At 51.7% G+C, this 15938-nt stretch overlaps 1 protein-coding gene across 4 annotated transcripts in view; it reads left to right on the plus strand.

The window, feature by feature from the left end:
* The first annotated feature begins 3510 nt into the window (after positions 1-3510).
* Positions 3511-15938, plus strand: part of Pax5 (paired box 5) — a 193244-nt gene continuing 180816 nt past the window's right edge. The window contains exon 1 of one of the 4 annotated variants that reach the window (XM_048783361.1): positions 3511-4000. In XM_048783361.1, coding sequence (XP_048639318.1) covers positions 3955-4000 — 46 coding nt within the window. In that variant the 5' untranslated portion in view covers positions 3511-3954. Of the gene's footprint in view, positions 4001-10184; positions 11366-12101; positions 12238-15938 lie in introns of those variants that run through there. The other 3 variants (XM_048783364.1, XM_048783362.1, XM_048783363.1) reach the window with 3 other exon arrangements.

Raw genomic sequence — 15938 nt, forward strand, 5'->3', positions numbered from 1 at the left:
GGGCTGAGAATTAGGGGCGCCGCCTGCTGAAGGTGCGGTACCACGTGCGCTCTGCGCGGACCCGGAATCCTTCGAGTCCATCTCGGGCTAGGCTACTGCAGAACTGGTGCCCCGGCTCTAGGGCGGGGCCTCTTTCTTGCCTCCTGCCAGGACGCCTGCTCCCACCCATCCCCTGCGCGGACTCCTGCGGGAAGCCCCAGGGCCAGACTTGTTCCCTTCGGCTCCTCCCGAGGCTAGCACAGACGAAGGCCCATCGGCGGACATTGATGGCCCAATCCTTTCTAGAATTCGGGCTGGGGGTCCGGGAAGGGGAATCGCTGGGCGGAACTGACCCCCAACCCCGCTCCTCTAGCTTTGGAACCCACTAGTGTTTCCTGGCCGAGTTGAAGAGCCAATGTTGGTCCTTGCTTCCCAACGTCGGCCTCCCCTCCCTTGAATGCAGCGCCTTAGCTGGAGGAAAGCTCGCAGCGTGCCTAGGCCAAACCCTTCTGCGTCTTTTTTCTTTTCCTGTCACTCTCTGTTCGGGATTTCTGCTTTCTCTTACAGAATGCCAAAGCGCGGGGTGGGGGGGGGGCCCTGGAGGAGCCTCCACACTAGTCCCTTTCCTAGGTCCCAAATTTGCCTTTCCCCACAGTTTTGTCTCTGTCATTTCTTATTTCTCTTTAGATTGTCCTCGTTTTCCTTGCCGGCTTAGTTAACATGTCTCTCTGCCTCTAAATTATCTTTCGCTCTCTCTCTCTTTCTTTTTTTTCTTTTTTCTCCCTGCTGTAGCATTAAACAATCCGAGGTGTGTTGAGGTTGGTATGTTGTCCCGGCAACGCAGACAGAAAGAATGCCTTATTGCGTCCCTGGAACATTTCCGGTCACTACAGTTTGGTTTCCCTTGAGGCAGTGCCATCACTGGTTTCGCCATGCAGGCCGCTGCTACCACGACTCCGGCTGGCGTGTGTTCGTTCTCTCTCTCTCTCTCTCTCTCTCTCTCTCTCTCTCTCTCTCGTTTTCTACCTATGTTCGGTGAGGATACCATTATCTATGATTGTAAACCAGGCGGGCTATCCAAACCGAAAGCTGAGCACGGTTGGATTTCTGGGCTGCGGGCAAGGGAGATGGGAAATTTTCAGGGATCCAGATGCCCATCTGTTCCTAGACTCCACGCGTCTGCCCCCTTGCCCCGTGACTGTAGGGCCGCAACATCAATTCCGTGTCCCCCGAAGTGGCTTGGTTTATCACCTGCTCTGCGGCGGGGAGTCGCCTCTCAGCCCTACACAGTGGGAATCGGAGAAGTTAGAAGCACGCTGATCAAGCTTAAGGAGGCACCGACCCACAGCTGACTGGATGGGCAAAAGGGTGGCGGCTAGGCCTGGGTACCGCGCGAAGGGGGCTCTGTGAAGTCTGAACCGAGCACCCGCACTGCAGGACCCGCGGGTCCCTAGCTAGCAGTGGGCGCCCCCTCGGGAACGCATGTTTATTTTGCGCTCGTTTAGAGCGCAGAGAGCAAAGCTGGTGTTCTGGGGTCAGGTATTCCGGAGCATGGCAAACCCACGGTTCATGATGTTTGGCCTAATCCTCTGCACTTCATGGGTGTTGGCAGGAACGAAGGAGAGGTCGGTGTCCCCTCCCTTAATCCACACCCCCAAAGCCAAAACACACACGCGAGATTCACCGAAGCATCCCACAAATACGAAAACTAAAATCAACTCTCCCACAGGAAAAAAAAAAAAAAAACAAAAAAACCCGAAGCATCCATCCAAAAGCGCAGCTCACAAAAACAAAATCAAAATCGAAGAAAACAAAATAAACACACAATTTACCCGTGTAACACCCACTAACGACACCCACTAACCCCAAATTAGAACACATCAAAACACCGCGAAGAAAAAAGCCTTGCAAAGGACAAACAAAAGGACAATCTGCAAGGAGAAAGTACAAAAAACACACAAAATCAAAATACACAAGACAGAAAATAAAGCCTAACAAAAAGACATAGACAAAACTAAAACCACTAAAATCAATTCCACGAAAAAACAACACACAAAACACCCGAATCAAAAGATTCTCATAGGTAATGAAAAGAAAACTCAACAGAAAATAAAAACAAAACAAAACCCTCTAAATGGGGAGGGGGGAAAACCCCAACAACCCCCGCCCCCATCCCGGGGTGAAATGTCAATTCCGGGAGGGCTTTTGATCTCCAGGCGCGGACAGGCCGCTCCTCCCTGATGCTGCCTCCCGGTGCGGGCGAGGAGGGAGAGCGGGAAGCCGGAGCTGGGGCCGGGCTTCGGAGGGAGAGTCCAACGCTCCAAGATGGTCAAAAATCAAACCGCTGAGTAGGGACCCCGGACCCGCAGGCTGCAGAGAGGAGGAGGCGCAGGGGGACTGCGCAGACCACTTGGTGGGGGGGGTCGTTCGGGAATCCACCGCCACGTTTCCGATTGTGGAGAAATCTGTTTAGTGGATACGCGATGTCCGGTTCCCGCTGCCCGCCCCCCTCTCCTTGAACTCTAGGCTCTTCCCCCTAGGTTGCGGCCCAGCCTCGTGACCACCCCCTCCAAAAAACAAACACTCGCAGAGGACGATTCACTCTCCGAAACTGCCATTGTCCGGCGGGCCAAGAGTTCTCCTGCGGAGCACTCCCCCGCCCTGGAGAACCTTTCCTCAGCGACCACCCCGCATCAGGGCCCCACAGGCTTCCAGTGACCAAGTTGAGCAGCTGGACTGGGGAGGGGGAATGGGGAGGGGATCCTCGAGCCTGGGCGGAAGAGAGCGGGCTGGACATGCCACACCTCTGCCCATCTGATTTCCCCCCTGGAATCAAGTCCCGGGGCCTCAGGGATGCCGCAACGTCTCCCGGCCTGCGGGCAGTGGGATTCCATTTATAAGCCGGGGTAAGGTGTCCAGAACTCCGCCAGTCTCCAGAGATGCTCTGCTCCGCCCGGGTGCTCCAAAGAGGGGACTCGGAATTTATCTCCAGCATTTCACAGATTAACCTCTGTACTCTGGGCCAGAACGGGACGTGCTGTGGGAAGGAGATCTGGGACCTGAAGACTGAGTGGGACCTGGAGGCTTTAGGAATCTGGCCCTGTCCTAGAGTTACGGGCCCAGCAATAGTATTGGTTCTGCAAACGGGGGTGGGGTGCGGTGATTGGGAACCCTGGGGGCGGGCGCCGCCCTAGGGGTGAATCTGAGGATGCTGAAACTTCCCATTAATACCTGGCAACACTGCTAGCCTTTGCACCCCCTTAAAAAGCACCTGCTTGGCAGAGTGGCTAATTTCTTTTAAAAACAAAAACACGGCCTGGGCCAACAAATACAGTGGGTTCTGCACATGGTGGGATCACCAGCTCCGACCATAGCACAGAGAGCCACGACCCCCAGACGCAGGTTTCATAGAGAGTTCGGGGTTCGGCTTCATTCTGCCGGTTCCCGAAGGCGCGCGGACCGGAGCCCCGCGCAGTCTGAAGCCTTCCTTCCCTCCCCCCCATCCCCTATAAAAGTCCGGGGCGGCGCGGCGGCAGTACTGCTGCTCTCCGGGTTTCTCGCTGCTCTGGCCCGGCCCCGTCCGCCCCGTCTGGCACGCTGAGCAGGCCCGGCTGCACAGCGCGGTCACCCTTTCCCGGCTCCGGGCCCGCAGTGCGGGGCGGCGCGCTGGGGGCGCGGCGTGTCTGGGGACATCTTGTGATGTTGGCGAGAACAGGACATGATCTCACATGGCGAGAAGCTCTTTAGTTCCTTAATCATTTCACGGTGCCTTCGGACGCTTTTTTTCCACCTAAAACGTTTAGTTTCAGCTCAGTGATCAGCTACCCCAGCTCGGCGGGGGAGCGGAAGGCTTGAATTATTCCAACCTGTGAGCGGCCCCGGGCATCAAAAAAAAAAAAAAAAAAAAGTCACAAAAAAAAAAAAAAAGTGGAAACTTTTTTCCCTGTCTATTCCATCAAGTCCTGAAATATCAAAATGGATTTAGAGAAAAATTACCCGACTCCTCGGACCGGCAGGACAGGTAGGACCGCGATATGGGCTCCAGACATGCTAGCTCTGGGACACCACCGGGCACTGGTCCTCATGCCTGGTGACCCTGGAGGAGGGTGGGGGGCGGTGCGCCGTATTTTCTCAGGGATTGTATGTCTATCTGCAGCGTGTTTGTATATCTTTTAACCAGTCTGTTCACACATTTCTGCATCAGTCCGAGTGTCTTTGAGTTTGCCTGTTTCTCTGTGTCTGAATGTTTGTATTGGTGTCTATTTGGAGGTGAGTAAGTTTGGGTCTGTGTGTTTACATAAGGAGATCAGCGTGTGCATGAGTGACAATGCGTTCAGTGTGTCCCTGTACATGTATTTTTTAAATGCCTGAGTATGTGTCCAAGAGTTTGCATGTCTGTGCATCTTTATACCTTTGTATGGATTAGTGTGTGTTTATAAGTTGGTGTTTGTATATATGTTCTTTTAAGTATTCAAAATGTGTGTCTGTGAGTGTTTTATATATAGTTTAGATAAGTGTCTGAGTGAACTTCTGTTGCTTTGAGGAGACTCTGTGTTCAGTTGTATATTCCATATTATTTTGAAAGTGAGAAAGGGGTAACTACTTTGACCCTTCCATTTTGGGATGTCTAACAACTGTCCAATGTGTACATCAATCCTGTAGAATGCCTGCCTGTAGGCACAGACATGGATCTGGGGCCTATGTGGGGTCTACTGTTCTAAGCATGTATAGTCAGGCCAAAGTCCCATATTGTTAGGGGATGGAATTGTATTGGAGGTGTAAATTCAGGGTCTGGGCCCTTGGTGTGCAGTGTGTACAACTGTACTCTTTGGGCACTGTGTTAAGCCTACCATTTGTACACGAGGGTCTCTTGTGGCAGGTACATACTTGGCAGGTGAGAGTGGGCTACTTTTGCCTGTCTTTACTTTCACCTAGACTAGCCTCAGGCTCTAGTTGCATGTGTGCATGCACGTGCACACATGCACTGTATGCTCAGGTTCTATCCTGTGGGTGCCGCTCCAATGGAGGAGAGCATAAGTGGGTGGATGTGTGTGCCTAGATAAGGCATTTAGCTCTGGTGACTATACTCACACATGCTTTCTTGGCACAGGCTCATATGTCTCCTACAGGGCCAGGCACTGGGTAGCAGTGTGTGTTTATGTCTGAGAGGAGGTGGCAGGGGGAGTAGGCCTCTGTCTGTTCTGAGGCATATGCTGATGCAGGCCTCTTTTTTTTAGGTGGGGGTTATCATGCCAAATCCCACACAAACACACTCTCAGCCCTAGCAAGAAATTCCCTTCCCCCATCCTAGGGCATCTGTGAACCCTCACTTCTACTCCAGCTCCAACCAAAGGTCAAAGAACAGAAAGGGGTAAACTTAGACCCCAAACCCAGGACAACTTCTTGGGCATAGATGTGTTTCTGAAACAGCAACTGAAAAGAAGTGAAGGCAAAAATCTAAGAGGCAGGGGAACCAGAAGGGCCTTCCTGAGATGAGGGTGCAGAAAAGGGAAACTGGAAACCTCCTCTTCCTCACGTTCAATCCCCAGCCTTTCTTTCCCCAGGTGGTGAGGCCTTCTCTAGATGGGACACCTAGAGGTGCCTGCTCCTGGTACTAGAGGTTGTACATGCATTGGAAATGGGTTGGAGGTACACCAGGGTCAGGGAGAGGGTCTCTGTGCCCCACCAGCTGGGCTGCCTCTCCCAACAAGCTGTCTACAAAGAATGTAATTCATGGCGGTCGATGGGCTCTTTGATTAGTTCAATCGCCTGAATAATCGTTTAATCAATAAAGCATTTTATTCCTCTGTGGAGCTGGACTGGGTGGGGTTTGTATAAGAGGGAATCCTAGTAGGACTGGACCTTAAAATCCTGAGAACCACACCCTTTCCTCACCTGTTGGGTTGGGGTAAGGGCTGCTTTCCCTGGAAAGGGTGACAGCTAGATGATACTGCACTTCTGCCTGTCTGTATAGACCTTCCTCCTGTCTGGAAATATGGAGGGCCGGGCTAGCAGGGGTCCAGGCTGGTACTCAGGACATCCAGGTTTGGTTTCTGGAAAGGTTTCTCCTCTTTCCCAACCTCTACAACTTTCATAGACCACTAGGCTTCCCTTTCCTTCCTTCAGAACCTATTCATATTTTATTCCTTCCCCAACCTCAGTATCTCTACCTGTACAGTGGTGAGGAAGTATGTCCTTGTTCTAAGCCCAAGGTTTGGCAAGGTCATAGCTTAGCAGAAATTCCCTTAAGGATCTTCTTTTCTGGCCTTTTCATTGTAGTGTGGAAAAAAGAAAAGAAGAGGTACAGAGAGCAGGGACTTCTGGAGATCACAAAACAGGAGTTATGATGAGAATAGGAAGCAAAAACTCCTTGCCCTTAGACAATAAGATATTCCCACTAAGAGAAGAGATCGATTTCTACCCTCCCACCCCCCACACACCCTTGGAAAACTACTATTGGGTAAGCCACCTGCAGTGGGAGACCCTGAGTCCCTAGGCCAGGGAGACCTGTATAGATTGAACACTTCCACTGGGCACTGGCATTCAGTCTCAGAGCTCTGGAATGATCCCAGAATGGAATGATAATAATACTCTTCATCTATGGAACTTTATCTCACAGAGCCTCCAGAAGTGGCATTTCAGAGGTTGCTCTCTGCATTAGGTGCAGAGGAAGCTGAGGCTCTAGAAGAAAGGGCTGCCCCCAGTCTCAAGTCTTTGAGAAAGAGTTTGTTTTAGTGATCCTGGTCTCTCTGGGGTGCGGGGGCTCGGGGGGATCCAGGCTGATAAAGATAACTAACTCCAATACAGGTGGTGTACTTGGTTCTTGAAAAACCTGGCTAAACTCTCCCTTCTCTCCCATATCCTTCAAGATTCCTGCAAACAGACTTGGGTCAAGTAGGGCAGACTTCTGATTCAGGTGTAGAAACGATGCAGGATTTTTTGTACCAGAGATTTCTTTGTAATTTCAAGCCACTTGCTTTCTTTCTTTTGATTTTTTTTTTTTTTTTTTTTTTTAAGGAAGGTTAGAGAGAACCTACCAGGTTAAGACACAGATGCCCATAGCATCTCTGATCTTCCTGAACTGAGAACTGGTCTGAGTCCCCTAAGTCCTCGCTTTCCCAAGCAAGAGCTGGGAAATGGGTTGGACTCCCGCTGAGGGAATAGATCTCAGCTTTACAGGGCTCTAAACAGCCCCAGCTTTCTGACCTACAGTTTTGCTGTGCGCTAGAGGGAGTCATTCAGAGGCGAAAAAGGGGAACCCGGAGGGGTGTGTGACCGAGTGAAGTGAGGTCTCTGGCTGCATACCGAGGTGGACGCTCTCTCCAAAGATGTTTTAGCTCTTCAAACATTATTCTCAATGGGCTTTCCTCCAATAGCAAAACTTTTGAAAGGCGATTCGATTTACATAAATTAAATTTCTACCTGGATGATTTCCTTTCCCAGTCTCTGTCCCCTGCGCTTCTCATAGGGTGGATCCCAAAGCCCCGCTGCTGAAAGAAGCCATGAGAGACTTTAAAGCACAACCACGATCAGCGCGTTGGCGAGATTAGCTCGTTGCTAGTCTCTTTCTTTTGGACATAGCCTGCGGGCTTCTGGGCGCAGGGAGACAGGACTGAGGCGCAAAAGTTGGGTTCAGCATTGGAATCGCTGTGTAATCTCGGGCTAGGAATGGAACTTCTCTGAGCCGCCATTTGGTGGCCTGTAAGGCTGGGCTAAGTGGCCACGATACCAGTTCTGGTCGCGCCTTGGGTTCGGAAGTTCTTTTAGGCTGTCCAGCTCAGGTGGCGATGAATAATCCTCTCTCACATGGGAACTTCCTTTCCGAGGCGCATCACAACGTGGCTACTTTCTGCGCACAGGTTAGAGTGGTCCTATGTGAGCACACATCCAAACGCCCCAAAGAAGTGGAACACCTACTGTGTGAAAGGGAATCTGTGCTACTCCTGTTGGAATAATATCTCTGGTTTCATCCCATTCCCAAATGCCCCTGGCTGGGATTCTGTTCAAGCTTTACAAAGAAAGCCGGTTCTTTGATTTGGCAGCATCCCTCCTCCTCCATTGACACCCAGCTATGTCTAGCCAGAGGGGTCTGGAGAAGAAGTTTGAAGAAAAGTTTACAGCCTTTCTTCTGCCCCAGCTTGCTGTGTGTGTGACCTTGGACAAGTCACATCCACCTCCTGGCCTCAGGTTCCACATCTGTAAAATGGGGGAAGCATAGCCTCAGAGCACTTTAAGTTCTAAGACTCTAGATCTGGATTTGTAGGCCCAATCTCAAGGAGCAGAGCCACATGTAGGGTTGTCACTGGCTGCGACTCTTAGGGTGTCTCCACACTCCCTCAGAGGATTTTCAACCCATTGGGCACCATGGGATGAAGCCAACTCTATTCCATCCTAGTTCCTCTCCTGTGGTGACCTTCCTGCTCCAAGGTGGGGGTTGGGATTGGTAACTAAGATGTAGATCTGCAGAGTTCCAGGCAATGGGGAGATACATCACTTCCCCTGCACACCACCGCCTCCTGGGTCCCTAGAGGCCTGTGTGGGGGCTGTTTTCCACAGCTGTGCCCCGGCTGGGGTGGGGTTGGGTATCAGCACCGGAAACTTGTCTACCGGTCAGGGACAGCTGGGTCTGAGACAGATACAGAAAGTGGATCCAAGGGCAAACCCAGCTTAGAGGTATGAAAAGTGAAGCAGGGGTAGAGAGAGGGGAAAGGAGAGAAAACAGGCTGACAATGAAGCCAGGGATCCTCCCAGGATCAGCCTGTGCTCTGTTCTCTGGAACAGGCATCAGAATACTGTTTTGTTGGGTTTATGCTTAATATTAAAAAATCATCACTTATGAATTTGACCATTCCTAGAAGCTGCCAGGGCAGAAGAATGCTCAGTGTCTCTGTGGGGGGTGAGGCTGGCACACTGTAGGGCTCACAAAACTATAGCCTTCTAGGTGAAGAAGGGCTGACAAAAGCTTCCTTTAAAAGATCCAGTTATTTTGATTGTGTTCCTAGAGTCTTAAAACCCTGAGAAACTGAGACTTTCTGGTCAAAGACCACTTCTGTATCAAGAAAGTTCAGCTAGAAATCAATCCTTTTTTTTTCTTCCCCACAAACACTACAGGAACTTTTGGCTAGGTGAGGTGAGGTTTTTCTGACAGCTGGAAGGTACAATATTGTTTGCTGGACCCTTGCAAATATAATGGGTGCTTAGCCGCTTGCTTCAGAGACTATCACTAGCACTGGAGAAGAGTGGGCTCACTCAGTTCCAAGATACCTTTTGGTGGTGGTGGTGAGGGAATTGCTCCTGCTGACAGAAGTATTCAGCTGAAGCATCACCAGCCCCCACAGCTGCTAGCAGCATCTAGTCTGAAGTTGGAAGGAGGTCCTACTGCTCTGTGCTTGGGCAATTTGGCCCACAGCCTCAGATGGCCTCTTTCCCCAGAAATGCTCTGGATATTAATTTTAAAGGATTATTACATATCTTTCTCCCCAATGTCTCTGTCTTTGGTTAATGCAGAACTGTAAGTTCTGCAGCTAGAGGAAGGGGTAAGACAAAGAGGAGGTAGTTGTGGCTTTGCAAATGCTTGATAAAATTCTGAAGTGTTTTTCCTGGAAGGAGCGTTAATCACAAACGAGTTTACACAACTCTGTCCATTTTACAGATGAAGAAAACGAGGTCAGAACTGGCAGTTATGTGCATACTAGGTGTCCATCACCTAGATTGAAAACAGGATCTTACTGCACTTCGTGGCTTCCTCTAACACTCTTGGGTGGGCTTTTTGTTTTGTTTGTTTTTCCCTTCTGGAGACTATTCCCTCATTTTCCCCCCTCACCCCGCTTCAGCCGGCCGCTAATGCCTCAGGGCGTTTCAGGATCCTAACCGCAGCGGGGAAGTGCGGGCCCGGGTAGGAGCAGCAACTAGACACTCTAGGCACTGCGTGGGCCCTCTTCTCCCTTTCCCCTCCCCCATCCACAATCCACTAGGCCTTGGCCCCGCGCGTTTGTCAATGAACGTGGCGCCGCCGCTCGGGCCCCGCCCCCCATTCTCTCCCATTGCCCAGGTATCGGCTAATCAGGCGGAGCTCGTGGGTTGCTTAGCCAATAGGGCGGTGTTTCGGACCAGGGCTGGATGCCTTCTTTCTGATTGGCTTGATGGAATATGATTGGCAGGTTAGCCCCCGCCCCGCCCCCGCCCGAAGGGAGGCTGAGCCCCGGGCGGCGCTGTCCACACGCAGCGGGTCCTGAAAGCGGCTCCGGGGCGGCGCGGTGGCGCACTGTGCGCGCCGAGCAGGCGAAAGGCTAGCGCCCGCGGCGGCAGCAGAAGCACCGGCAGTCAAAGCCGGCAGTGGCTTCATCTTAGCACCGACAGTCTTGGCGGCCTTGGTGGCGGGAACCCTCTGCTCTCTCTTCGGTCCCTCGCTCCACGCTTGGGGCAGGCGCGGCGGCTGTCCCGGAAGAGGCATCTGGAAGACAGTCCAAATAGAACCCCCAAAAGAGGGCAGCGGGGTTCGAAGAGTTGGTAGGCGTGAGGCAGATAGCCAGGCGAGAAGGAGCCGGTCGCTGTTGTCCCCCTTCCGGTCCCCCCGATGGGGAAGCAGCTGAGGCCGCGGGAACTTTGAAGGCAGCGGGTCCCTGGGTTTGAGGGTTGCAAGCTCCTGGGGACTCCGAAGTCTCTCCGCCCCAACATCAGTGGCGGAAGCATCTCCGAACCCACCCGGGCCCCTGCGCAGCCAGAGAGGAAGTTCTCCGCAACTTCGTCTGAGACGTCGGAGAGGCAGTTGTAGAGAGGCGGAGGGGGCAAGTCCGAGCCCCAGAGACTCAGAGAAACAGAGAAAAAGGATCTGGCGGAGACCGAGGGGTCGAGGTGGGACCCTAGAGGCAGCGAGGCCGCGGAACCAGCCTGGCAGCCGGCGGGCCTCGCTGCTTCCTGAGTGAACCTAAGGGCCGTGTGTTCCGGCGGCCTCCTGAAAACTGCTCCTACAGGGGACCGGGGGCTCCTAGCGGTGCTGGAGGTGGGCCCCTACGCTATGTCCCCGAAGTCGCGGGCGCCTTGGCCGCAGCTACCCCGGGCTGGGCCGGGAACCGCCGCCTGAACCAGCCGGGGAACGAAGCCAGTCAGAGTTGGGCGCCCGCTCCCAGACCGACTGCGCTAACGCCGTTTCCCGCCTCTCCGCGGAGCTTTCGACAATCTTCAGCAGGGAGGCTCTGGGAGAGACCCTAAGGTTCCAGCAGTGTTTTCTGAGCCTGGCTCGCAAGGTGCCCGGCCTGGTGGCACGGTTCCCTAGCCGCCCTGGGCAGCCCCTTGGCGCCGGGAGGCGGCGGCGTGGGCCGGCCTGCAGTCTGGAGCGCCCCGATGGAAATACACTGTAAGCACGACCCGTTTGCATCCATGCATAGTAAGTAGGCGGCGAACTCGCTTCTCTCACTCTCCGGCCGGGACCGGGTTGGGGGTGCCGGACCGCGGGGCAGGTCCTAAAGCTGGGAGGACCCTGGACCTCTGTAGCTGTGTAGCCAACTTTACAAAGTGCCAGGGCTTCCAGGCAGGGGACGTGGAACAACGCACTCTGGCCGCCCAGGCCAGAGTACCTGGTCCTGGAATCCCGCCTCCAGCAACGCGTAGTGTAGGCAGCGAGCTGCAGCCTTTCTGGGGCTCCAGCAGAGACATTTCAGAGCATCCGGAGAACCCTGGCTGGGACTCGTAGAGGGCTCCCGGCTGGGCCAGTTGGAGGGCACGAATTTGTTGCGAAAGGTCAGTCTTAGTCTCAGACGGTGCCCCAACCCTGATGGCGCCTTTTTCAGCCTTGGTGGGTGATCAAGACTGCCGTTTGGAGGGAAAGCGGGGCCCTGACCAATCTCTGTATTTGTAGAGGAAGAGGTTGAGAGCTAAGAAAGGACACCGGGTCCAGGGCTCCAAGGGCGTCCTGGAGTTGAGGAGGGGGATTTGAAAAATCAACGAAGTCGTGCTCCCTGGGCTAAGCTTCTGCTTAGGAGACGGCCAGTTCATACAGAGACCCTTAAAGACCCCATTGGGTCCTTCCCTGCAGGACGCCTGCCTCGTGGTGGCTTCTCCCCTAAAAAGAAAGAAAGAAAAAAGAAATAAAGAAGCCAATTAGTCATCATACAGGCGCCCCCACCTTCTGAAAGTCGCTTCGTGTGTAGGAGACGGGAAGGGTCGTTTTGGGCGCGGGTAAGGTCCGCCTGATTGATCCGGGATCCTGCCAGTTCACCCATTAGCACAGCCTCCTGTGAGATGAGCGCTCCTCTCACGGTGAGTTAACGCTGGATTAGATTCGGAGATTTCAAGGAAATTCCAAGTGGAACGAATCGCGTTTCCTTTCTGTTGGCTGTGGAGCCGGCGGAGGAGGCTTTGGCAACAACCAGTCTGGTGCCCAGCTCGGTCTCTGCAGGTTGCAGGTCAAGGAGTTACTCAGTGGCCAGGAGCCCTCTCCAACCTCTGTTAGCCCAGGATTCGGTTTCCCTAGCCGTGGGTCCCCCATTTAACAAAGGCAGCAGAGACCCGGCTGGAGAGAAGGCAAGCTTCCGGGGCGAGAATGTCCGTGGCTGCCAAGGAGTGCCGAGTGGCCTGGCAAGCAGGGGAAGGCTTGTCTAGGCAGCTGGGCTGGCTGCAGGCAGGTCAGTTTCTCTTTGTGTGAAAATTCAGAGTCGAAGGTAATCCTCCAAAGCGGTGGGTTTGCACACAGAAGCCTCTTGTTCTGGTACCAGCCCAAACGATCCCTCACCATTTGGGGCCTGTGCTCAAACGGTTTCCAGTCCGTATTGACCCTAATGCTCTCTGCAGTCTTTTTCCTGCACATACTTGAGCCTGGCTCTGGAAAAGCTGTGATCTTACAGAAGGAGCCTGAAAACAAATGAGTTGGGAGCAATACTCTGAGAGGTGAGCAAGCCCTTGGCTCAGCCAAGAAGTAAATGGGGGACAAGATAGGGAGAGCTACCCCCAGTGCTTCTCTCTTTGCTGGCTGGAATCCACAGGCCCCTGCTGCCTTCTTCTGCCCAGAGCTCGGCTGCTCTGAGGTCGTTCCCAGCCCTTGGGGAGATAGTATCAGACTAGGTGGTCTCTTGGCTGTGGATCAGCATGGAGAAAGCAGCTTCTTCCAGGTGCAGGTTAGCCAACAGCTAATGTCTGCCTGTGCCTCCTTGCCCTGGCCTTTAGTCTGCCCCCTCCTCCCATTTTCAATCTCCCTGGCAGCACTGTGGGGGTTGGGCCCCAGCCAGCCTAGCTTCCAGAGCTGGTGCAAGCCCTTGGCTTTTTTGGAAGAACCTTTGGTTCTGGCATCCAAAGCTGTTTGCTTGAACAATATAGGCCAGCTCTGGAGCCCAATTTGCAGGCAGTGGGGATTGGGGAGAAAAATTGATTCTGGGTGGTGGTTGTAATAAATAGGGGCTCAAAATCCCACTTCCTCATCTTCCTTGCTGGCCCTGGTTGATTTTTTCCTGCCCCAATTCTTCAACCACCACTTTTGAGCAAAACAGCTTCTAAAAGGAGGGGCAGGCACTGCTAGGAAATAGGCTTCATAGTTCAAAAGTGTCCCACTCCCCATTTCAGGCTCATCATTCACATCAACACAATGGACTCCCCTCTAAGACATTTTCTTCCCCAAGCATCTTTACCAGTTATAAGGCACTTTTATAGCCAGTGTCCTTCCTGAGTATCACCCAAAACTTCAGTTAGATCCATTTTATAGAATATGACACTAAGGTCCGAAAGACAGAAAGACTAACAGAAGTTCACATGAGCAAAGCTGAAGTAGCTTCTTGGGTATCTTTGACAGAAGCATAAACATGAAGCTTTGAAGGGGAGAGGGAGGGACTCAGATTCCAGATAGAGCCAGCAGACTGTGTGGGTGAATTCACATGTGCAAGACTCTCACTTTGTGTTGTTCAACCATATCTGTGTCCACAGCCCGACTGTTCATGTGTGTCACTGACTATCTACCTGTTGGAGAGTCCATTGGGGGGATTTCATGCCTAATCTTTCCATGTGCTCTTGTTCACGTCTGTGTGCCCCTTCATTTTTCCTCTCTGGTATCTAGGAGAAATTTCAACGACCCTGTGTGTCCTGTAGTTCAATCCACAGCTGAATCAGCAAAGACCTTCCCAAGACCCTATGCCCAGCCATGGTCTTTGGGGTGTGGTCAGGGCCTCCAGTGGGTTGCATGTCCTAATCAGAACTTGAGGAGCATCTATGGAAGCCAGTGCCTTCCAGACCAGAGCCACAAAGGCCCCAGGGGCATCTATAATTCAACTTTTCTTTACCCACCCACCTCTAAACCCTGTTTACTCTGCCCTGTAGAGGCTGATCTGTTTCCCTTGTATCTGTGTCTGTTTCCCAGTCTTCACCTGATCTGCTCGCACCTGTCTCTGTTGCAGTCCCTCTGTAAATTCTACTTCCCCTGGAAAGTGAAGATTTTCTTGGCCCAGCACCCTTCCAGGGGATAAGCCCTCAACTACCTGGAGTCCACAGAATTAGAAGCGCGGACTTGGGTTCTTCAAGGAGATGCTGTGCTTATGCGGAGGGCACCAGAAAACAAAAGTCTGACTCTATAGAAGTCTCCTGTTTTCCAGATACTTTCTCCTTGCACTTCTCCATTTTCTCTTCTCTTTCCTTTCTTGGTCTGTTCTGGCTTTTCCATTCCTTTCTTTCCTCCTTTTCTGCCTGCCTGATCTGCTGCTTCCTTTTCAGATTCTCTCTCTGCTTGCTATCTCTCTCATTTAGTTCTCACTCTGCTCCTTTCCCAAATACTTTCCTTTTTTTCTCTTTTCTTTCCCTGTCCCCCATTTCTTCTCTCAGACTTCCCTTTTTTTTCCAGTCTCAGGATAAATGGCTTTCCTTAGGCCACAGCTATGAATTTTTTTTCACTGCCATCCTTGAAGAACTCTGTTGGGTAAAACTGAGGCAAGAGGTCCAAGTGGGTTTGGGGCATTTCCAAGTTGCTGAGGGAAGTCAAAGTCTCTAGGTCTCTCTGGGTCTAGTGCCAGCTGTGGAGATGTACATCAGATTCTGCAAGATCCTTAGCAGCTTTGCCTTTGTGGTCAAGGGTAGAGAGTATGGGGATTTGCTCTGTCCAAAACCAGATTATACATTCCTTGGTGCTTTTGTCTTTGTATTGTTTTTTCCATAATATAATACAACCCTCCAAACTCACAAATGACTATTCTTGGCATGAAAGTCCTTTGAAGGTGGTTGCTGTGTTTGGGGCAAAAAGTCTCAACTGGTTAGTAGTGTAGCGAATAGGCTTTTGCAGATGGGCCACGAGGCCAGGACTTCCAGGTCCTTCCAAAAGTGTGCTGGTGTTTTAGCTTCCTCGCCCCCCCTCGCAGTCCTTTGACCTCTCAGAGCTCATACCAATTTTGAATTTACTTTCTTTTACTTAAATTCATCCTGTCTTGAAAAATATATATAATCCATTTTTCTTAGATGTTCCCAGCCCCAGAACCAAGCGTTCCTAAGGCTGTTGGCCAGGGTGACTTCAGTCTTTCTGTTTAGGTAAACTGTACAATTGTGTTCCTAACTGCAAAATCCTGTTAGAGATGTTTTCCCTTTTATCTTATATCTGGAATGTTTCAGAACAATTAACATTGATTAAAGCTCATTTTGAAAATTCAGAAAAATTCAGCATAAAACTGGAACTAAGTACTGCAATTATCTATAAGATCATCTTTTTCTTTGAAATAAGCCTGGACTTGGTCATTTTAGGAAATATTGATGGGAAACTTCAGTGGATTGCTTGGATAGTTTTAAGGATATAGGATATATTAAGAGTGTTTTTGTCCCCTCCATTGCAAATATTATTCATGAACCTAGGTAGTAGATGAAAATTGGGGAAATAACTGAGATGAGGTAGCTATTTTATAGAGTTTTAGATTTGGAGAATGTATATGTATGTGACCTCAGAGGTGCCTTGGCTTCCCTTGTACACTCCAGTCCCGGCCCAGCCAGTACCAGTTAAG

Source organism: Marmota marmota, unplaced genomic scaffold (genome assembly GCF_001458135.2).
Source record: "Marmota marmota marmota unplaced genomic scaffold, marMar, whole genome shotgun sequence".
In the NCBI taxonomy this organism is placed as follows: domain Eukaryota; kingdom Metazoa; phylum Chordata; class Mammalia; order Rodentia; family Sciuridae; genus Marmota; species Marmota marmota.